Genomic DNA, 24,391 nt, shown 5'->3' on the forward strand with positions numbered 1-24,391 from the left:
CAGGGTCTTAACAATGTTTCCATATAAGGTCCTGACCCTTATTAGCACAGGGTCTGTAGCACACCTCTAAAGTATGTGAATGAGGTTTCTCGAAGCCAAAAGTAACTATCTAGAGGTTTAGACACCCCTCAGACCTTCCCAGCTTCCCTCAAGACTGAGGTAATTGGGATCTCACCACTCCCAGAAATTCATTCACAGCTCCATCTTTGCTAGGCTTCACATAAAAGAAATAGAAAACAAGACAGACAAATTGTAATGGGAGCAGAAAAACAAGGTTTGGGATGAGATGGAGGATACCAGGCTTTCTGGGAGAGGGAGGAATACACAAAGAAGGAGGAGGAAAAGGAGTGTGAATAATCCCAAACAAACTGCTTACACCTCAGTTTTGCCTACTTTAGGAAAATGGAACATTTAGTGTCCTGGTAAGTAATCTGAGATAATGTATGCAAAGGACCTACCCATAAAATACTAAGTTCATAAGAGGGTTTCTAAAATGATAGCTATTAGTATTATCACCATCATCGTCATCAACATTATTATGTCTGAAAATCTGTAGATTGTTATACGTTGTTATTCTAGATGACCTTGTGTTGCTGTCTCCATTTCAAGCACTGTGAATTGCCTAAATTTAAAAAAGTTTTTTCTTTTTATTTATTTTTATTTTTTTAAAGGAAATTCTGGACAAAAAGGCCAGAAGGGGGAAAAAGGGAGTGGAAGCATGCTAAGTAAGTTTATGGTTTCTTGGTTTTTTTGTGTGTGCCTTTGTAATAAACAAGCTTGTGATAGTGGTGGTCTGGGCTTGAGGCAAAGGTTGAGAACTTCAGCATTGATCCATGGGGATTCTCTGGAAGTCAGCCACAGCTTTCTACAAATAAACTGTGCTAACTGGTGTAAAACAAATAGATTAAATTATACTACTCTAAATCTCATTACCCATTTGTATTTAGTTTTTGTGATGAGTGTAATTTTCTAAAAATTTCACATAGAAAATTGTTCAATTTTCAAGCCAATTTCAATCTGCTGAAAGAGAATCAAGCTTATGAATAGAAACAATACAGCCTCCCTACCTACTAACTGAAATAACTGAAATGTTACATATAGGAATTTGAACAATCTAAGAACGGGCTAATTCTCTGACAGCTGGGGTATTTTTGTGTGTTTTGTTTTGTTTTGATAAAAACTTGAGAAGTGGTATTCGATATCCCAGACCTTCAAAACTGCAACGGAATAGATTTCACAACAGGGATCTCTGTGGGTGGAATGCTGACCTCATGTTCCAATGTAGAGAATCTGTACATTGGATCTTGAAAACTAGATATTAGATAAGATATCTTCAGTAGTCACAGTGCCATAAGTCAATGGTTGTGTGTCTAGGCCAAATCTACCAGATATAATGAAAGGATTTTGAAAGGGAATGAGGAATCCACACTTGATTTCTCAGAAACCAAGGGCTCCTCCTCTGTGTTCCTAGTTGGAGCTGCATGTAGTGTGTGTGTGTGTGTGTGTGTGTGTGTGAGAGAGAGAGAGAGAGAGAGAGAGAGAGAGAGAATAAGTGATACACACACAGCTATCATAATCTTAACCCATCAAGGGTCTGTTTTAGGCAGATTTTCACAAATCCTTTAATGGATCCCCAAATCTAGCAGTTTTCAGTTGTAATTATTGTTTAAAAAATGCAGTCCCAGTTTCTCTTAGTAAAAATAATTATTTTTACCTCATACACTGTGTTGATGCCACATTTAGGCAACTTAGGGTAACCATTGTGAATGCCAGCCATTTAAGTGTGGTATAACCACATGATGCTTTCTACAGTTGTTTTCATAATTGTTTGCATTGTTGAAGTGTGTTTGCCCCTAAATTGAACAACACTGAGTATTGTGTGTCTCCTCAAAGTGCTTTAGTGTTAGTCAATGATTATTATTGTTGTAATTATTATATTAAGATAATAGAAACTATAGGAAAAATTCTCCTTTGTGTCCATTTATTCTTTGATGTGATCACTTTGATCTGTTGTTTTACTTTTTATTCCATTTCTTCTCCTTTCTCCTTGTCACTCCATTTATTTTCACTGAACTCCTGTGTAACTCTTCCCTATCTGCATGTTTATTTCTATCTTTATCTCTACCTTTATCTTTGATTCTTCTTTATCTCCTTTTCCTGAGACTTTCTCTGAGCTTCTTAACCTTGACTCTGGTTAAGCTTGGCAAATAAGGGACACCTTTATTTTGTAGCCTGTTAATCTAACACCCACACTGTCTTTTGTTACCTGAGGTTATCAAATGCTTTGAATTTTTTTTTTCAGATACGTTCAGATATGTTTTCAGTTACAGATATTTTCATGGCTGTTTTGAAGTTTACGTGCTTGCTTTCTTTGAGGAAGTATTAAGAGAGATTTCTGTGTATAAATGTGTGTGTGTGTACATAGCCTCCAGATTCCTCTCCACATACCCAGCCCCTCATGGAGAGTATATAATTCCTTAATGTTTCAAAAAGACAGAAAGAATCAAATACAGAAACATCTATACAGTGTGTTCTGTTTTCTCCTTATTTAAGTTAATGTGCCAATCATCTGCTATGGCAGTGTATGTGGCTCTTTTCTCTCAGTGGCTACACACTATTCCATTATATAGCGCTACCATAATTAGCATAATGTATCATTCAGTTCCCTAGTCATGAACACTTGATGATTTTTCTTTGCTTTAGCTTGGCTTTAAGAAACAGTGCTACATTCAGCACTCTTTTACATGATCTTGTGAGAATAGTTTTTAATAGAGAATTTGCTAGCAGTAGAATCAATAGTTCAAACGTGACGTGCATTTTACAATTTGATGGATTCTTACAAATGGCTTCCAAAAGGTTGTACCAATTTGTTCCCTGTGAAAGTGCGTGATTCCCCACATATTCAATTAATTCTGGTATATGAAAATTTATATTGAATTATTTTGCTGTACTTTTAGAAAATATTTTTCAAGCATGATTTAAATATAACAAAAATAATCATTGATTTCCTCTTTTATTTGTTTTTTGGTTCAGCTTTTTAAAATTAATTTTTATTAGAGTGTAGTTGATTTACAATATTGTATTGGTTTCTGCTGTATAGCAAAGTGAACTAGTTATACATATAGATATATCCACTCTTTTTTAGATTCTATTCCCATATAGGTCATTACAGAGTACTGAGTAGAGTTCCCTGTGCTATACAGTAAGTTATTATTAGTTATCTATTTTATATATAATAGCGTGTATATGTCAATCCCAATCTTGAAATTTATATCCCCCCTTCCCCCTTGGTAACCACAACTTTGTTTTCTACATCTCTGACTCTATTTCTGTTTTGTAAATAGGTTCATTTGTACCATTTTTTAAGATTCCACATATAAGCAATATCATATGGTCTTTGTCTTTCTCTGTCTGACTTACTTCACTCAGTATGACAATCTCTAGGTCAGTCCATGTCACTGCAAATGGCATTATTTCATTCTTTTTTATGGCTGACTAATATTTTATTGTATATATATACCACACCTTCTTTATCCATTCCTTTGTTGGTGGACCTTTAGGTTGCTTCTGTGTCCTGGCTATTGTAAATAGTGCTGCAATGAACATCGGGGTACATGTATCTTTTCGAATTATGGTTTTCTCTGGATATATGCCCAGGAGTGGGATTGCTGGATCATATGGTAGCTCTATTTTTAGTTTTTAAAGGAACCTCCATACTGTTCTCCATAGTGGCTGTACAAATTTACATTCCTACCAACAGTATAGGAGGGTTCCCTTTCTCCACACCCTCTACAGCATTTATTGTTTGTAGATTTTTTAATGATGGCCATTCTGACTGGTGTGAGGTGATACCTCATTATAGTTTTGATTTGCATTTCTCTAATAATTAGCGATGTTGAGCAGCTTTTCATGTGCCTCTTGGCCATCTGTATGTCCTCTTTGGAGAAATGTTTATTTAGATCTTCCACCCATTTTTTGATTGGGTTGTTTGTTTTTTTGATATTGAGCTGCATGAGCTGTTTGTATATTTTGGAGATTAATCCCTTGTTGGTCACTTCGTTTGCAAATATTTTCTCCCATTCTGTGGGTTTTCTTTTCATTTTGTTATGGGTGCCTTTGCTGTGCAAAAGCTTTTAAGTTTAATTAGGTCCCATTTGTTTATTTTTGTTTTTATTTTCATTACTCTGGGAGGTGGGTCAGAAAAGATCTATCACATCTGGCTGTGATTTATGTCAGAGAGTGTTCTCCCTGTGATTTCCTCTAAGAGTTTTATAGTATCTAGTCTTACATTTAGGTCTTTAATCCATTTTGAGTTTATTTTTGTGTATGGTGTTAGAGAATGTTCTAATTTCATTCTTATTTCCTCTTTTACATATGTGTCAGGACCAGCATAACTCCCTGATCATATTAGGGCAGGCCCCTTTGAAGATCAGGTGGGTTGGGCGGGACACCCTGTGCTACCATCTCACTAAAAGGACCTTCACCTCTGGACAAGTCACAGCACAACTGATTCCAAGATCCCTTTGTGGCTCCTCCAAACAACCTTGGTTCCCGAATGGTGCCCGGCTTCCGCATGCCTTCCTCTCCTGGTCCTTGGTACTGTTTGGGTCTCTGCTCCCTTGCTCATACCTCTACCCACTCTAGCACCCCACCATCACCACCGTCCTGAGCTGGGACGCCTCTCAGGTACTGAATGGCGGGCTGTTCCTACCTTCCTCAGAGCTAGGCCAGGAGCCCTCTGCCACCCACTCATCTAGTGTCTTCTGAACCCATCGGGTTCCAGGAGAAATCTCATGGATACCGATTATATATGCATTCTCTACCCTCAAAAATACCAGTCTCAACCAGAGATAGGGATGCCCTAAAAGAATCCATTTGTTCATTCAGCATATGTTTATTGTGTACCTCCTGGAGCTGGACTAAACTGCTTATAAGATAGCCATTGTCCCTGGACTTCCTGAACTAATTGTCCCAGGAACACATAGACGTGGAAACAGGCAGTTATATAATAGAGCAGAGGTGTATGGTGGGAAGGAACAGGGCTCCATAGGTGTTCAGAGTAGGTCAAGATTTTTTAATTCCTTAGAATTTTAGAAAGGTAAATTGACTTTGATTTGCTTAGTTTGCATTTATGTCTTCTTATTCTCCAATTTATGGCATATTTGTTTTCAAGTTTTATAGTGAGGTCTAGTGGAGCTGGGGCAGTTCATTCAACATTTTTGAACCAAAAAACAAAACTTGTTTCCTTAAAATACCGAGCTGTTTCAAGCAACAATATTTTGATCATAAAAAAAATTGCTGAAAAAAAAAGATGAAATTGTTTTAGTCTAAAAAGGTCTTTTCACCAGCCTGCTGCATTTAGTATCCTTGGTAAAAGCACATGTAAAAAACAAAGTTCCTAAGTGTGCTAGTTACGTTATTGAATAAAAACTGTAAAAAAAAATTTTTTTTTAAACACAACTCATTGTACTTCATGCTTCAAATATCCAGTATAGATCCTGGAGAAAAATAAATATTTCAGTAGAACTGGAGATACTTTGTGTAGGTGAAGAAAGGGCTGACAGTGAGAAAGGAGAAAAGGCAAACTAAAAAAAGGAAAAATGTGGGATTCCATGTTAGTTTTGAATGTCTCTCTATTAATCAACAGATTGAATTTTGTCAACTCTCCTTTCCTTCAAGGTTTAACACATAGTCCCAGGATTCACAACATTAATGTTCTAGTAGAATTCTCAGTAGTGTCCCTATGTGTGTCTCCCCACTTCCATTCATTCCCCAGTGAAATGGGCATCGTATTGCCTACCTCACTGGATTGTTGTGAGGGTCACATAAGATATTGTGTGTATGCAGATGCTCTGTAATACTATAAAGTGCTTTACACTCATAAGGCATAGTTCTCAGTGGTCATGGTCTCTCTGAACTGGAGCTGCTCTTCCTCGCTGGTATAATGCAGACATTTAAAATCTGTAATCAGGACAGGAGTGAGAGCCAAATGAAAATGCAAGAAGCTAAATAAATGCCATGGACAAAAAGAGGTGCTGGAGAATCAGATAAGATTTTACATTAGATAGAGCAACGCAAGTATGACCAGATCACAAGTCAATGAGTTTGAGCCGAGCGAAAGAGCATAAGTTATAAATAAAAGGAGTGACTAAACAGAGTGCACGCCAGCGGCCAGAAGCTGTCAACAGAGGCCAGAACAAAATGTCAGGCTAATAAAACGGGCGTTCCAGGCTCTGAGGAACAAAGCGTGAGCACAAGACGCTGCTGATGAAAAAGCTCCGAGAAGTGTTGAAACAAATTAGAGTTGTCAGTGGTACTCTGGGTCTGTGCTGGCTTGACACCAAAGTCTCCAGGAAAAAAAGGGGCAGAGAGGAATCAGATCATCCTCAGTAGTAGCAAACTGGCAACGATGACGAGCCAGTTAAAGCAAACATCTGAAGATGAGTTGTATCTCTTTGCCTGTGGTTTAATTGGGTAGGCCTTCCTACCCCATTCTGTACCGGGGAACAGGCAGCACCTGGGAGCCCTCTTCTTCTGCAGCAGTACTTGGTCCACACTTGCCACTGACGGCCCTGATCCCAGGGACCCTGGGGGACAATGCCAGGGGGTTCGGTTCACCAGTTATCTGACACCCCAGACTGCAGAGGGATTCTTAAGTGTGTCAAATACGAACCTGAACTTTCCAAATTAGGGGAAAAAGGCTTTTTTCTTTAGACAGAAGTAGAGGCTGAAATGCCCAGTTCAAATGCACAAATTACACCAAATTTAATAACATATAATAAAAAGAAAACAAGTCTGCACCAAGTTCTAAAGCTTGTCCTAATAGTTTGCTGTGTTCTCACCCTAACTTGAAAGTGTATGTGTTTCAAGCAAACAGAATTCCAGCCATACAATGAAACACTTTGTGTGAGGTTCTGTCCTCAATATACCAATTACTAATGTGTCATTTGTTAGTGTTTTCTACTGTGCTTTTTACCCAATAAGACTGTAATTAGGATGTGAATTTAGAGTAAATGTCTTATTTTGAAACTCATACAATGATACGAAATATCTGTGTGTCTTTCATTTAATTTCTGCTGAGGGCTCAGCACAACCTTAAATGAATTCTGGTCTTTCTCTAAGCATTCAGTTGACCAAAGTAAAGGCTTCTCTTCCAAACATGAAATAAGTATAATAATGAGCTTTTAGAAAATATTTACTCTCTAATGCAGGGACTTTAATGCGTTATCTCATCTGATCTTCAGAAGAGCCTTTGAGGTAAGTCCTATCATCATTTCCATTTTATAGATTAGAAACTGAAGCTCACCACTAAGTGGTAGAACAGAATCACAAAGCCTGGTGTATTGATCTCCAAAGTCCCTATTTGTAACTGTGACTCCATTCAACACTCCCACAACTAGCTTTATATATTTTATATATATAAATACCACAAATATGTCATACGGAAGGTGTGGAGAGAGAAAGAAGGAAGGGAGAGAAAGAGATTTGTAAAGAGCAATTTGGTTTTCTAGAATGAGCCTGATCATTGAAAGACCTTAACGTAAGAGTTCTTACAATATGAACTCCATTAGGTCAAATTCCCCAAAAATATTCTCAATTAATCTCTGTTAGTTTATGTTTCTTCCTTCATATCCCATTCCAGCCATTGCCTCCAGTCTCTTCCCCCAAGTATATTAACTCAGAAACATAGTCTTTCTAGAATGCTTACCTAGCCTCCATTATTGTATTGAGAATTACTCATATGCACAAGGGGAAGAAGCTACCTGCTAATATTCTATCTTTATTTCAGTAACTGGCTCAATTTGAACATTTTTTTCAATATAATGTGATTGCTTTGATGTCCTCTTTTATTGTGTCTCTTGTTTAACTGCACTGTCCTTTTCTCAGTAGCCCAGCTAGGCTTCAGCAGAGCAGAGTGTGCCTGAGCAGTGTTGTCTCCAGCTAACTTAGACAAATGCTGCTCATTCTTGACAGTTACGTGGTGTTTCAAGCTTTATATGATTCCATAAATGGGCACTAAAAACATATAGTATTCCATTAACACAGTACATGTGTTCCTTTGTAGTACGTATAACTAATATGTCTTGTAAATTGAAATAGAGGTTTAAATCAGCAGTGAATCCAGTGATTAGCACTGGTCCTGTTTAGGAGTTATCTCAGCTGACTTACAGCCTGATTCTCACAAGAGCTAATGAGACGGAAGAAAAACAAAACAACATCAATACGATTCCAGCCAGGTCTTTTGCATTAGCAAAATTAGAAATTCCTTCAGTTATGTGCCGGAATTCAGATAGAGTAGAGAGACCCAACACGCCACTCCCCGTGCCTCCACAACCTCAGAGGACCAAATGGCTTTTTCCAGAGAACCAGGTCCTGGCTTCCTGTTCTGCAGTACATGTAGTCTTACACTAATACAAGATTGTTTCTTTTGTTCCAATTCAAGCACTTTCCGAACATAGGTTATAGGTTCCAGCCTTTTTTTTGGCCGCACCAGGTGACTTGTGGGACTTTAGTCCCCTGACCAGGGATTGAACCCGGGCCCTCGGCAGTGAGTGCATGGAGTCCTAACCACTGGACCACCGAAGTATTCCCGGTTCACAACCTATCATTTGCTCCCTTAACCTGGCTTCTCTGGCCATGCATTGCCCTACAATGTGAGTCTCAAGACGAGATTCCCTAGAACAGCAGTTACTTGCTTGCCCATGAAGTGTCCCAGAAATATCTCCCACTGTGGCTTAACCTACAGGTCCTGACCCTTTCCTGGGGTACTACAGTTATTTTCATCCCCTGCTTCACCTGAATTGTCACTCATATCCTGCTTAACCCACTGCGAAGTAAGAACTTTTAAGTTATAATAGATTTACTCAATATCATCTGAGGTTTAGTACAGTTTATTTTGACGCAGCACATTCTCAGTCTTTTAATTATTCAGTCGCTGAACTATGGGTGTTCAGTGTCATCATGGTTAACTTTGCTAAGTCACTAATTTCCAGTGTAACCAAATGTCTACTACCCAGCTATTCTGCAGTCCTCAAATCTTGGGGGTCAGTTCTTTAATATTGAAATAAAATTGTTTGAGCACCAACCTCACATTCTAAGGCAATTCCAGTGCCTCCTGTCTGAGGTAGATTGACGAAAATATGGAAAAATTATATTCCCCATGTCTCCTCATTCAAATCCCTGCCACGGCTGTGATAGTGGGTTTAGTAGGGTTTCTAGAAATTCAAGTGCTCCTGAAACCTCAGGATGTGACCTTATTTGGAAGTAGGGTCTTTGCAGATGTAGTTAGGCTAAGATGAGGTCATTTTGGATTCAGGTGGGCCCTAAAGCTAACAACTGGCGTTTTTATAAAAGGAGGCCACAGAGACATGGTGAAAAGCTGGAGACAGAGGCAGGGATTAGAGTGATTCGGTTACAAGCCAAAGAACACTGAGACTGGCCGGAGTCATGAGAACCTAAGACAAGGCAAGGAAGGATTTCTCCCCAGAGCCTTCAAAGAGAAAACAGCCCTGCGGACATCTTGATTTCAGACTTCTGATCTCCAGAACTGTGAGAATAAATTTCTGTTGTTTTAATTTGCTGCACAAATTGTGACCATTTAATATCGTAGCCCTAGGAAACTCACATGCCTATGCATCTGTGATCGCTCCTTTCCCTCCACGTCACTCATTCCAACACAGCACCACACCTCTCCTTTCATTTGAGGATGTTCCCTAGCTCCACCTGGGGATTTAAGAGAATTTTACTGAAGACTTATTCACAACAGGAAAATGTGAGCAGAAGAGTCTACAACTTTCAAGTTGAACCTTAGACTTTACTGTGTCGAAATTCCTGGCTAGATTAGACTCCATATTTTCCTCACTGGCCACTCTCCTTGGTCTCTCCCCTGCCATCAAAATACTTTGCATACTCGTGCTCCACTGACATCTTCTCCCTCTGGTTTCTCCTCTTTACCCTGTTTGGGGGCTTCCAGAATACGTGTTTTCTTTGCTGGAGTAAGATTCAAAATCTGTTAAATTATTTTTCCAAGAAATTCAGCCTATTTCTCCAAACATCTGATATCCAGTGTAAAAAAATAATAATAATCAGTCAATCTAAGAAAGAAATGGAAACTTTTATTCGGGCCAAATTTGAGGATTATAACTCAGCAAGAGCATCTCAGGTCTGAGAACTGTTCCGCCCATTAGAAGTCAAGGCACAGTTATATAAGTTTTTTGAGGCAGAGGGCTGTACATCAAATGATGTATTATTGACAGTTTACATAATCCAGATCTAAGGGTCATCGTGGTAAGTCATGTGATCCCGTACATGATCAAGAAGGAATGTTATCTTTGAAGGAGTTGTCTTGCTAATGCTAGGAGAATGTTGTTCTTTATGGTTGAGCAGGTATTTCTGCTGATGGGGGAGGTCTGGTCGATGCATAAGTCAGACACACAATGCACAGTAGAAGAGCGAGTGGAATCCAAAGGGCAGAGAAAATTTTTTTATGTTTAAATTTTTCTTGTCTTGCCATAAAATGAGTTTTATTTCACACCAGGGTGTTCCTTTCATAGTTAAATACCTCATTAAGCTAATTATCTTAAATTAAAAAATCAGTTCCCTTTCTAGAGGAATTTTGCCATATTGCAAGGACTTCTGGGTCAACTTGCAACCAGACTTTTTAAAAAAATGTTTGTTACATTTGAAACTCAAATATAATAATTACTATTGAGTAATAAATTTAACCCTAAATCCTAATTCCAATAAATGATACAAAAAAAAGAAAGCATGACCATGAGGTAAACAATATGATAATAATTGAAATGAAATGGCTACACTCCTCAAAAGTCATTTTACATTTTAACCTCAGTTCTTTACTTCCACTCAAGTAGCAGTGATGGACACAATGCAAAGACACCCCATAGTCCACATTCTTCCTGACTTCGCTTTTCAAATTAAAATTTCGTCTACTAGAGCTTGTTGCAAGAAAGAAAGTGGGGCACGAGAGGATGGTCACGTCCCAGGTCTCGCGTGAGTCCGTGGGACTACCACCAAGTTTGGGTTCTTGGCTTTGCACAGGAAAGAATGCAAGAGCAAGCCATAGTAAAGTAAAAGGAGTTTTATTCAGGGAGATACACACTTCATAGACAGGGTATGGGGCATCTCAGAAGGCAAGAGCCCCCAAAATATAGGTGGTTAGTTTTTATAGGGCAATTTCATAGGCTAATGAGTGGGAGGATTATTCCAACTGTTTTGGGGACGGAGCGGAGATTCCCAGGAATTGGGTCATCGCCTACTTTTTGGACTTTTATGGTTGGCCTTTTATGGTTGGCCTCAGAACCGTCATGGTGCCTGTGGGTATGTCATTTAGTATGCTGATGGATTACAATGAGGGTATAATGAGGCTCAAGGTCTAGTAGAAGTCAACTTGTCCGCCATCTTGGACCTAGTTGTTCTAACCAGTTTGTTGTGTCTTCAATGGCTATGTCATTCTTTTAAGGGTTGTGCCCTGACCCCTTCCTGTCTCAAACATAGTAGATTCATAATAGTTTTTCCTAACTTTCCAGAAAAGACTTGTATGCGAAGCATTTTTATAATTTATTTTGGGCTCATATATGGCTCCATCAGTGTCCCCATGAACATGGGACTTTAAATAAAATAGATTTCTTCTTAAAATAAAATAGATTTCAAATATAAAGAAAAGAAGGAAGAACATTTACAACAAATAGCTAATACATAGTCATGTACACACCACCCGCATTTTAGAGGTGTTGTCCTTTTACCATACGGACGACACATATTTCTCTTTTAAGAAATATCATGTTAACTAGCACAGATGAAGCCCCATTTATACCTGCCTCCCTTGCTTTTCCAGGTTAAACTTCTGTCATGGAGTTTACATGTGTCTTTCTTTTCGTGTTTTTATATATTTACTACATATGTATGTTTGCATAAATGATAGATGGTATTATTTTCTGTGTTTTATATAAAGGACATTATACTATATCTCTCATTCTGAGCTTGTTCTTTCCCTCAATTTTATGAATTTCAGCTTAACTTGAATCATAGACCCTTTAAAACAGTAAGGACATCAGTGACTATCTGGCCACCACTTATTTTAATTAAATTAATCTTAGTTTTAAAAATAATATAATTTCAGAAAATAAGAAAAAGATTTTATATTCAATTTCTGTCCCCTGTACAAAATTACTGTCAATATGCTTGGATACTTCCTTCTAATCTTTTTATATATCAATTTTTTTGGCATATTAAAATGAAACATTAATGTTAATATAGTCACTTAAATTTTATATTATCATTTTTCTCTATTTTCTGTATGATTCTTTTGACAGGAATGTTTAATGAGTCTAAAACTATCCATCTAATGTATACTATAATTAATTTAGCTATTCCTCTATTCTGAGATATTTAATATATGTTTTATATTTTATATAAAATATATATTTATATTTATATATCATATATATTTAATATATGTTTTACTTCCTCTAAAAATAAGCCTTCAATAAACAAAACAATAATAACTAGTGAACTTGTTAACTTTCACTATATTTGAAGTTATTTTCTCAGATTAGATTAGAAAACCTTTGTAAATTATCTACTCTATTATTTATTTTTTGTCTGGTATCTTATAAAAATATGAATGAGCTATTTGTGTAATAAATATTTTATATATTTTAATATTACACACAGGCTTTTAAAAATATATAGAAATTATCAGTACTCTACACTTTCCTCCAAATCTAGGGAATAAGAGTAAGATTGCCTTTAGAAAGTTAAACTGCAGTGAATCAGAGCAGAGATATGTCAAACCACCTAACTTGATGGAATATATTAACATATAAAGAAAAATGTGTTAAGCAAAGAGCACTGGCCAAACCCAGAGGCAAAATCTCATAGCTATGTCTCATTGTAAGTTAATAAATTAATTAAACGAATAATTCACTGATTGTGATTTGACTTCTTGTGCAGATTGCCCACAGAGAGAAAATGGCCGTGTCAAGTAGTTAAAAATATTCCCGTTTTTGAGGCAACTACCTTTCTGGTTGTAAGTTGAATTGACATTTAGTCCTGAGAGTCTGTTTAACATTAGTCTGCCACTAAGAGATAAATCCTCTAAACCTACAAATAATCAGGTTTTGGAATATGTGAGGTTTCTGATCAGACCCTGCCACCAGACCGGTCCACCTTGGAGGGCTCTTCGTGGACAGCCACATAGTTTTTTCCTATAATAGACTCATGTTTAAATCAACCTCTCCTTCGCAATTTCCTTTACTGCTTCTACACATAGAAACTGTATTCTCTCTAGAGACTGGTGACATACTAAATTCTACTTCTTTCAGTGTTTGATATTTGAAGCATTTGCCAATTTAATCCACTCAGGAATAGAGATGGCGTATCAAGAAGAGGTCAAAATTCATTCATTCACACCATAAACTCTTCATCACGTGACTTCATCAAGTGATATTTGGTCAGGTATTGAAAAGATAACGGGAAGGTCCTCAGCCTGGGAGAGAAAATTACCTAGTTCACGGTGCCTTGCAGGGCAGTAGTGCTATGCGAGCCTGAGAAGGGATACCAATCCAAACTGGGGGCTGAGGGTGAAGAAATGGGAGGTGCCAGTGGTGGGGAGGGGAGGAAAGGGTGGGGGGGATTGAGGAACGAAAGCCCCAGAAATAAAGGAGAGCAAGGCTTATTTGGGAATGTGAGTAATTATATAATTGAACTAAAGGGAGCAAGGAGAGGGGGTGGAGAGGTTTTCAAAGGGTTAAACTGGAGAAGTAAGTAGAGATTAATCATGACCTTATTTGTTCCAGGGGTCACACGGCAGGATTTTCCCTACTGAAATCCTCTATCATACTAGTCTTGTGTTTTCAATTATATCAGGGGTTGGCAAGCTTTTTCAGAAAAGGACCAGCTAGTAAATATTTTTGGTTTGCATGCCAGAAGGTGTCTGTCACACTATTCAACTCTTCTGTGTAGCCTGAAAGCAGCCCTACACAGTATGTAAACTAATGGGCATGGCTGCATTCCACCAAAACTTTATTTACAAAATAGACAGCAAGCTGAGATTGGCTTAAGGCCATAGTTTACTCATTACTGGTCTCCAAGAGTCTCTTCAAGATTTATCATGTTTGGAAATAACAAAGGTCAAATACACTCACATCTGAAACCATAGGGTAGGTTTTGTCTATCTGTAAAATGTCATCCTACTTGGTTAAGATCTCCTCTTTGAGAAGGATAAGTATTAAATAGGAAAGTAGTTAAAAAAATAATAAGGTGATTAATATCAAGATAATATATTCATTCTAATGCTTTCTCCACAAAATGTAAACCTCAAAATTTTCAAAACTTATAAAAGTAAAACCTTTACATTTGTACTTCATTTTAAAGAATGAACTATTTAACCTTCAAAATAACCTCAGAAATACTTGAATCTTGAGGGCAGGATACATGCTTTATTCAAATAATTTCTGAAACCAAGGAAAATGCCTGGCACAGAGAAGTTGTGTTTAGATGCTTTAACTAAGAGCAAATATCATTTTCTCTTTTTAACAGTTGGAAAATTTGGTCCTAGAGAGATTGAATAGTTTAATAAGCTCACATAAACAATGTCAGAGGAGTAAGTAAAATCCAGATTATCTAACTCGTGGATTTTTAATTTCAGTTATATTCTACAGTCAGGGATATTAAAAGAACACCAGGCTAAACATATAGTATAATGAATATTCATAAATACACGAAGATTATTAAAATGTCTGATGAACCGGGCTTACTGTCCTTGCTCAAAACTCACCTTCAACAAGGAAATGCCTCTCCCCTCCCCCCATTCCAGGAATGGCACGTGAATGTAACTGACCCTGTCTTTGGCCCAAGCTGTTTAGTCCATAGATGGGCATCTCGCCCAAACTAGGTCATAGGAGGACTTCCTTGGATATTTTAGAACTGTCTCTGAGAAAGAGACTGTAAAATACAAATTTAGGACTTGTTAATAGACATGTTCACTGGGGAACAAAGACGTCCAGCTTGCAATCAAAGGAAAGAATGAAGCAGCTTAACAGAGAGGCTCTTGGATAACATTTGGAGAGAGAATCCTGAGCAGATTCAAGTGATGATTCAGCTGTTCCAGGTGACTAACTTAAACCGTGTATCTCAGATTGGGACTTGAACCCACAGTCTTTTAACTGATACCACACACCTGGTCTCAGAACTTAATGAAGCTCAGGTTCTTGATGTCTCATCACAGAAAGAATTCTGTGAGAGATAAAGTGATAGGTAAGAAGTGGATTTATTTAGAGAGAAACGCACTCCACAGACAGGGTGTGGGCCATCTCAGAAGGTGAGAAAGGCACCAGGGTACAGCGTTGTCAGTTTTTATGGGGGGGGGGTGTAATTTCTTAGGCTAATGAGTGGGAGGAGTATTCCAGCTATTTTGGGGAAGGGGTGGAGATTTCCAGGAACTGGGCCACCACCCACTTGTTGACCTTTTATGGTCCGCCTTGGAACTGCCGTGGAGCCTGTGGGTGTGTCATTTAGCATGCTGATGTGTTACAGTGAGCATATACAGAAGCTCAAGGTCTAGTGGAAGTCTCGTCCCCATCTCAGACCTAGTTGGTTCTAACCAGTTTATGGCATGTCCTATGGCTATGTCATTCTTTTAAAGGTTGTGTCCTCTATTTACAATAGCCAGGACATGGAACCAACCTAAATGTCCATCAACAGATGAATGCATAAAGAAGATGTGGCACATATATACAATGGGATATTACTCAGCCATAAAAAGAAACGAAATTGAGTTATTTGTAGTGAGGTGGATGGACCTAGAGTCTGTCATACAGAGTAAAGTAAGTCAGAAAGAGAAAAATACTGTATGCTAACGCATATATGTGGAATCTAAAAAAAAAAATGGTTCTGAAGAACCTAGGGGCAGGACAGGAATAAAGAGGTAGGCATAGAAAATGGACTTGAGGATATGGGGTGGGAGGGCGAAGCTGGGGCAAAGTGAGAGTAGCATCCACATATATACACTACCGAACGTAAAATAGTTGGCTGATGGAAAGTGGCAGCATAGCACAGGGAGATTTATTTTTGACTTATGTAAAATAATTGGGAGTGGCACTAGTTACTATTACATGACTGTAATGTTTTAAAACTACACAATCTATTCCTGGATTATTATTTCCTGTTTTCTTAGGCATTTACAGTGAATGATTGGGTCACCCAGGTATTTTACTTAGTAATTGGAAGTTTGAATACTGCGATAGCAAATTATTTTCCTTTCTAAAAATGTTTTTAATGTTTGTAACTCATGTTTATTAAGTGAGGAAGGGCTTATGCACCTGGACATTATTACATTAATTCAGTATTTAGCACTGAATTATATTTTGAATGAATCAAGAAAGTAATTATAATTGTAATACTACATGTTAATGTTTGCTTTTCATGTTTCTGAGTGGCTCAGTCAGGCTTGTAGGAAATTGTTTATTTTGTTTACATATTGTTGGATTACTGTTCCAACAAAATTTGCTCAAATTAGAAAACAAAAGTTACTATTTCTTTAGTTAACTGAGTTCTGAAAACCCATACACTAAAACTCCATTTTCACATTACAGAGATATTTCTGTTGTAAGAATTGCATCTTGCTTTTTTATATTATGGTGTTCTTCAAACTCATATTTGAAAAGATATATTTAAATAGAACTGTATTTATTCATTGGCTTTTCTAATTATTAGAGAATATTTTTATTTTATTTAGCACTAAGTAAATTTTAAAAATTATTTTCTGTCTTTGCCTTTTTCTGTTCTTCAGCCAAATGATTTTTTAACAAATACTTACTAGAATAGTTCAGGCTGTTTAAAGAAATTTTCTAACTCTAAGTGAAATTTTTTGTGATACTATTTACACACTTTATCTGTTCTTAGGTTCAAAATGTGTATGTTGGTTTTAAAAATGGGAAAGAGACATTTCATATTTATGTAAATCACTGCACATGATCAAAGTTTTATAAAAGTTTACTGTATATATGGCAATTTTGATTACGTAGGCATTGCAGAACAAAGTTACTTTGTTGTAAACATGGTATATTTCTTCCCAAAGTTTACTGATTTAGCGATTTCTCAAAATAAACGAAACTTGTCTGATTTCTATCTCATTAATCCTTTTTCAAAACAAGAAAAACACTTTGGGGCAAAATCCAGGGGGCTTATATCAAGGAATATCTTTGCTATTTCTGAATTGATTTTGTCATTATAGTTACCTTGTTTTTCTTGGTAAAGAACAGGACGTTTGGTCTATTTTTATGTTTATGATATTATAAAATATCTTCTCCTCAACCTCCTGTATCACGGAAAGTCACTGGATGTATGTTCCAGTTTGTGTGTTAGTGCGTCAAGAAAGCAATCACTTTGTTAAAATTTTAAAAAATAGTATGAAAAATCTCTATAACATTCACAGACTTGTAGCTGTAAAATTTTAAAGTCACTGGAACAAAATCATTGCAGTGTTTTCATAGATGTAACTTATAAAAAAGCAAGAGTAGATTTACTCTTCAGATCTGACCAATATGTACAATGTTTGCAATTAAACTCTTTACCAATAGGTGGTGCTAGAAAGTTTAATATTTATTCCAATAATTGAACTTGCTGGAAAAATGTGCTCAAATGCTTTTTTTTTTTTTAAAGCATAAAGCAATATGTACATATATGTAAAATTAAGCCCTGCTTGTTTCTGTGACAGCACCGTCTAAGACAGTTCGACTGGTTGGTGGTAGCGGCCCTCACGAAGGCAGAGTGGAAATTTTCCATGATGGCCAGTGGGGTACAGTTTGTGACGACCGCTGGGAATTGCGTGGAGGACAGGTCATCTGTAGGAGTTTGGGATACCAAGGTGCTCGAAATGTGCATAAGGGAGCTTATTTTGGACAAGGTAATTTTTTTTTTTTAATGAAATGTAGGCATTCTCCAGTACATACAATCAAGTAGAGACAGGAACATGTAGAATAGGAAGCAGGATTCTTTTCTTAAGGCCTTTCCTAGAAAGTAGAAATGAAAAGATAGAAATTAAAAAAAAAGATGCTCTCAGACAACATTTAATGTCTAAATTTCGTTTAGACTCAATCAGTTAGTTGGACAATAGAGGAAAATATGGAAAATTCCTGGTAAAGCAGATGAACAGGAACCAGTGAATTATATAGACAAGGCATGACTTCCTGGGAAACTCATTTACATATCTGGGTCTTGCGGGCAGCTGGGCAAGTCCACATGCTCCCCCATTCTCTCTTCTGTGGAACTGGAGGGTGGGTGGTGGGTACCAGCTTCTGCATTTACTTCCCAAAGCTTAGTCCATGATGGAGCACCTCTATTCTGAAAGGACAGTGAAAAACCATGAAAGAGAAAGAGGCGATTTTACGGGTTCCCTATGCCTACTAATTGTGACTTCTCCTTTAAGGAACTTGATGAGAAATAAGGGAAGAGAAAGGTTACGTTCCCCTCTACTTGAGGTCGAATTGAATAATGTTTTTGCTGCATGTATATCTGCATATTTTCATCTGGATGACTCAGTAACTTGTTCTGTGAATGTATTGAAAGAGCTAGGAAGAAAATTTGCTGGGGACAAAATGTTTGAATGTTTACCCATGATATTTTTATTACCTCATTTTTTTTTCTAAATTGGCACCTAATAATAGGCTTTATGTATAATTAAACATATATAAGTGCTTCAATTCTGAAGGACAGATTAGAAAAAAATAGCCATATGTAGGTAAACTAGAATTTTATAGTCAATATTTCCTCTTTATTTATTCTACTGTCCATATGTGATAGATAATTGGTATCTCTGAAGTTCATGTTGACCAAGAAAAAAAAAAAAAAAGATTTGACCATCTTGATTTTGTGTTATTCTCCTAGATAGATATGGGCAATAGGAAATTGTATGCAAAATAATAGAGATAAAACAGCAGTATTACCAGATAATCTTGTGTATGATGATAAAATAGTGGAGTATGTCCAATTATCGGGTCAAAAGACCAAACAAGATAGACTTCTTAAATTCATAAAATAGATAGTTAAGTACTATTATGCTACAGTTTACTGAGTAATAACTATGTGTCAGGCATTGTGCTAAACAAGTAAATAGTATTAATAATAAGATAAGATAATAGTAAGATCACAATTATATCCTTTATTCCTTTACGAAAAGAATTCATTTTATCAAATTTAAGAGGTGAATTTTAGCAGGGATCCAGGTTGTAAAGTCTTTAGAGACCAGAAACTTGATTTAATTTCATAAAGAGGCTAAGCACAAGACGGAAGAGAGTGATGATGTTGAAAGTTTCTGCACCAGGTTCAAGCCTCCGGCTGTCAGTTTTTACTTTGTGCATTAGAGTTTTGAATAGAAGAAACAAAGGAAATAGAAAATATCCATAATTTGCCATCATCCAATAGATCTTTGGAATTTCCAAATTTTCTAGTTCTACTACACTTTCAGAACTTCTTCCCCATCTTGAAAAGTGTCAGACCAAAATCATCTTTGCACCTGTAAAATTTACCTCCTAAATGAATTGTTTTAAACAGCAATAAGCTGGATTTTTTTTTCCCCCACAGAAGGGGAAAAGAAAAAAATCCCTAATTCTTTGTCACTAGAAAATCAAATGAATCAGTGAATTGCTTAGGAAGACTAAACTGCCAATCTGGGTTTCTACAATGTTCTGTGAGGAAAAAATCCATTTCTATGGTAACTAAGATCCATAGCATGAAAGGCTATTTATTTAAAATACATAATTGTATAAAACATTTCAAATACAATCTGTGGTGGGAAAGTGAATAAGACGTTCTATGCCAGCTCTGTTCTTTTTACGAATATGAAGCCTTGCCATAGATTTTAAAGCTGTTCTTCAATTGAGGTTCTAAACCTAGATGGTAAACACACAATTGGAGACTATTATCTTAAGATTCCATTAACTTGCAGGCCTAGTCTCACAAGTAAAATATTCTTTTCCCCACAGCTTTTATTCATTCTTGCTTATACCTCTAGGGATTTCTAGTCTAAAGCACTGGTAAGAAAGGAATAAAATACATATTCTGAAGTACTGGCCAAAAAGAAGAAAGTTCATTATTTATATAAGAAACAATAGAGTTTAGTCTCCTGTGAAATGAGTCATTTGGCTATATGGAGACGATTCTCTCAAGCTTTCTTCAGGTAACTGACTGTTTCTCTAAGCTGAGCATCCATTTTCAGTGAGGCTTTGTATTTATGGTAGCTGGTGACCCTATACATTAAACTAGAGCTTTATTATAATAAAACAATGAGATATATCAGAATTTTGTTTTTCCTCTCACATTCTCAAATACCTACCAAACTGAACTGGAAAGACTAAAAGTTTTATAATATAAACTAAGGAGATAGGACTTGAAACCTTAGCTCTGATACATCTCAGACTTTCAGTTTCCTTTCCAATAAAATGAGAATAATAATAACAACCCAGCAGATTTATTTTAATCTGAAATGAGCTGCGTATAGAAAGTGCCCATTACGAAGCCGGACTCATAGCATTGCTCAAGAGTGACAGAGATCACTGGTAGCAGCACTGCCAACTGTATAATTACAAGTTTATTTGCAATCCTTGTTGAATGGTAGAAAAGTCAGATCCATGTTATACTGTAGAGCGATGTTCCAGGGGTGGTAAAGTTGAATGTGGTTTTTCCCACAGTACAGAGGTGTGATTTAAGAAGCATTCTGTGTAACTTTCTGTTCTAATCTTCCCACTCTGCTCCACACACATCCAGCTCTGTTTCAGCTCTCTGCATATTCAGTCCCCCAAAATTGAAGAATGATGATGAGAATTTTAAAATAATAAAGCAAGATGAGCTGGGAGAAAGAATAGAACTGAGGTGATTTGTTCTGGAGAAAAAGAATCTAAAAAATAAATTTCATGATCTGCTTCATTGTACAATGTATTTTAAGAAACAGGCTTGCATCGTAAACTGATGTTGGATTAGTCATGGTAAACCACCTTTTCATGTAAAGCTGTTTCAACGCCTCCTTTTTCCACTCCTCCACCTTAAATTTGCAGTTTTACTCAGGAGGAAAAGAAAAAGTAATCTTGAATGCAGAACAGAGACTGGAAAGGAAACTTAGAAATATGAGTGGAGGGGTAGAGAGAGGAGGAGGAATGCACTAGAGTTTTAATTATGTGTCATTCTTATAGGAAAGTAAGAAGAATCAGATTAATACTATATTTTGCATTATTATCAAAACTGAAACAAGAAGATAAAAGTTTAAATTTATCTCCTTTGTATCTCTCCTCCCATTAAGGAAAGAATACAATTTTCTGGACACAGTTTCCCCCTCTCCTTTTTTTTTCTTTCTTCTTTCTTCTCATTTTAAAATAGCAAACCTGGCTTACCAGAGATAATCCTTATTAGCTTTAAGAACAATGAGTTTTGCAGTTACAAAGAAAATGATTTATAGGAACAAAGCTTAAAGCACATTCCTTTAAATGGGTTCTTTCATCTGGTTGCACCATTTGCATAAAGTGGAATGTTCTTTCTTTTTCCTGTGTACACAAAAAGGTTAAATTAAGGAAGCACTGAGAAGCTTCTGGTGCTTGCCATTGCACGGGGCAGGGAAGGGGGAGGGAGGCTCTTCTCTCCCTATGCAAGCTTTCCAATCTCTCATCCTGGTGGTCTCCCTGTAGCAAACTTGGATGAGCTTTGTCAGAGGACAGTGGTAGTCCGGGAGTTTGTTCCAGGCATATCTGAGCCTGTCAGCTGATGCAGGAAGTAAGAGCTCCATCTGGAGCAGCTATCTCATCTTCTCCTAAATTTAAAGGAGTTGGTGCTGAAGCTCTGAACTTAAAAGCAGAAACAAAAGAAAATTCTAAACAGAAATGCTATCTTTTATTCATTACCCCCTTCACATTCCATAATCAATTTTCTGAGTGGAATTTTAAAAAAATTACAAGAATAAACTGAAGGAGATCAAGAATATAACTCTGCATCTCTGAACTATCCATTAGTGATTGGAAGTAAAAACAATCTCAAAGATGAATAAAATGTATCAATAGGTCAGAACTCTAATTCTTATGTACTGCTCCCTGCGCACTGAAAGTTTTAAAACGTAAATGTTTAGATGTTGGGTATTATGGAACCTGATATAGAGCCATTATAATAGGGTTCTTAACATGTCTGTTCTGTTACTTACAGTAACAAAGGCAATAAATACTAAGTATGGAATAATACTGTTTATCAGGTGTTTACTACATGATCTCATTCAGTGCTTACAGTGCCTGGGAGAAATAGGTATTACAGCCCCACTTTTCATGTAAAATTAAGTAAAGCTGACAGAACTGTCACAAAACATGCCCCATTTACATAGCTATTGTGGCAGTCGTGGGGAGAACACTCAACATCCATCCCTCACCCTGTCTCTTCACTAGGCAGACTGTCCTAAGTTCTTTAACCTTAAAAACTTCATTTCTAAAGAGTTTGCTTCTTCAGAATCTTAGGATCACAGAATTTTAAAGGGAGATGAAATCTTAGAGCTCTTTCGACCCCCCACCTCTCTATTCTGCATATATAATAAAACAGGGAAAATGAGTGGCTTCTCCAGAACCACAAAACTAGAATCCAGAACTATAGTATAAGTTTACCCATTCTCTATTCTGATTCCCATTTCATTTTTTTTTTCTTTTTTTTGCGGTACGTGGGCCTCTCACTGTTGTGGCCTCTCCTGTTGCGGAGCACAGGCTCCGGACGCGCAGGCTCAGCGGCCATGGCTCACGGGCCCAGCCGCTCCGCGGCATGTGGGATCTTCCCGGACCGGGGCACGAACCCGTGTCCCCTGCATCGGCAGGCAGACTCTCAACCACTGCGCCACCAGGGAAGCCCCCCCATTTCATTTTTAACATTGATCCAAAAACAAAAACCCAGAATGCTTTTCTCAAAGAAGAAACTGTTGACAAAGCACTTCCCAACTAGAAGTCTTAAAGTGACATAAGTGCATGTCACCCAGGCTGACTGGATGTAATTAAAATTCATTCAGAGACTTTAACCATTAGTGATTTTTGCTTCCCCACTTATCCATTCAGGAGCTAATCTCAAATCTCATCGTGTCACTGTATATCTGGCTGATGTTTGAAATATGATTACTTTTTTAAATAAAAGCAGTGTTACCGAAGATTAAGGAAACTCAAATCCCTCAAAGAAATATCAATATTTGTCTTTTTAAAAGAGAGATTAAGAGGAAATGGTATCAGCTGTCAAGCATACTCTTAAGCATCACAAACCAAGCTCATAAAATTCCAGAAGCCATGGACAACACGGTTATTGTTGTCTGCTTTTGGAAACACAAAATTGGTCAATCTGTCTTCCTTATGCAGCCTTCAAATTGTAAAGGGAATTGTAGATATGTAGATGGTTAGGTAGATAGATAAATAGATGATAAACAGGACTAGAGAATAAAAACATTTCTAAAATATATACATCGATTTTGCATAGGTTTCCACTAGTAGAAACGATAACTCAGAGGCAAAAACTAACAATGACAGCAGCAAGAAAAAATATCCTTGAGTAACAGTTATTACCTAAAGAAATAAAAACAGATGTCTTTTTTAATCTTTGAGGTGCACATGAAGATTAAATTTTAGGCATTTTATGCTGCCTTGGCATTAATTTTTAATGCAGAAAACAATTTGGAAGGAGATGGGACATGAGTATTAAATAATTTTTTCCTTAGGCTTGATAGTCCCAAATATATTAATATAAAAATAAAACAGCATATCCTTGAAAATTATTTTTATAACTATCTGGGCTTCTTTGTAGTCAATGAATAGCTCTAAGTTTTAAATGTCATCATGTTCTGTTGCTTGGCTCTATTCTCTCTGTTGTTTTGAGAAAGTCATGCATCCTTTCTGAGTCTCAGTTTATTTACCTGTGAAATGGAAATAATTGCCAATATTTTACAAAGTTATTAGAAGTAAATTTTTAAAATTATATGTGAAAAGACCTAGCATGTTCACTGTGTCTGAATCTTTTCCACATAGCATAAGACCAGAGTTACTGAATAATACAATATGTTTATCACATCCATATGTTCTTGGTGAGAAAAGCACTGAAATATGAGTTAGGGGTTCTAAATACAAGAATCAGCTTTGCCACTAATTACACATGTGACCTCAGTTGCTGCATTTACCTAAAACAGAAGCCTTCACTAGAAGGTCAGTCCAAGAGAGAATGGATTCTGATTTTTGTTCAGTCACATAGGCACTCAAAAGAGATTTGTTAAATGACCAAATCTAATAATGCAGGGGATTGCAGTAAATCTTTGATTAAAGGCACTGACATTAGGCAGACCCATGGTGGGAATACTGGCTCCATTAGGCATTAGCTATGT

The 24,391-nt window shown here is 36.9% G+C and overlaps 1 protein-coding gene across 1 annotated transcript in view; it reads left to right on the forward strand.

Moving 5' to 3' along the window:
- The window catches only part of MSR1 (macrophage scavenger receptor 1), a gene marked incomplete at both ends in the record, with an annotated part of 60,135 nt that overhangs the window by 32,257 nt on the left and 3,487 nt on the right, over window positions 1-24,391 (forward strand). The window contains 2 exons of the mRNA XM_082863662.1: window positions 672-725; window positions 17,738-17,926. Of these exons, the coding sequence (XP_082719788.1) occupies window positions 672-725; window positions 17,738-17,926 (243 nt within the window). The remainder of the gene's footprint in view (window positions 1-671; window positions 726-17,737; window positions 17,927-24,391) is intronic.

This window comes from Leucopleurus acutus (assembly GCF_964270905.1).
Source record: "Leucopleurus acutus genome assembly, chromosome: 21".
NCBI classification, from domain to species: domain Eukaryota; kingdom Metazoa; phylum Chordata; class Mammalia; order Artiodactyla; family Delphinidae; genus Leucopleurus; species Leucopleurus acutus.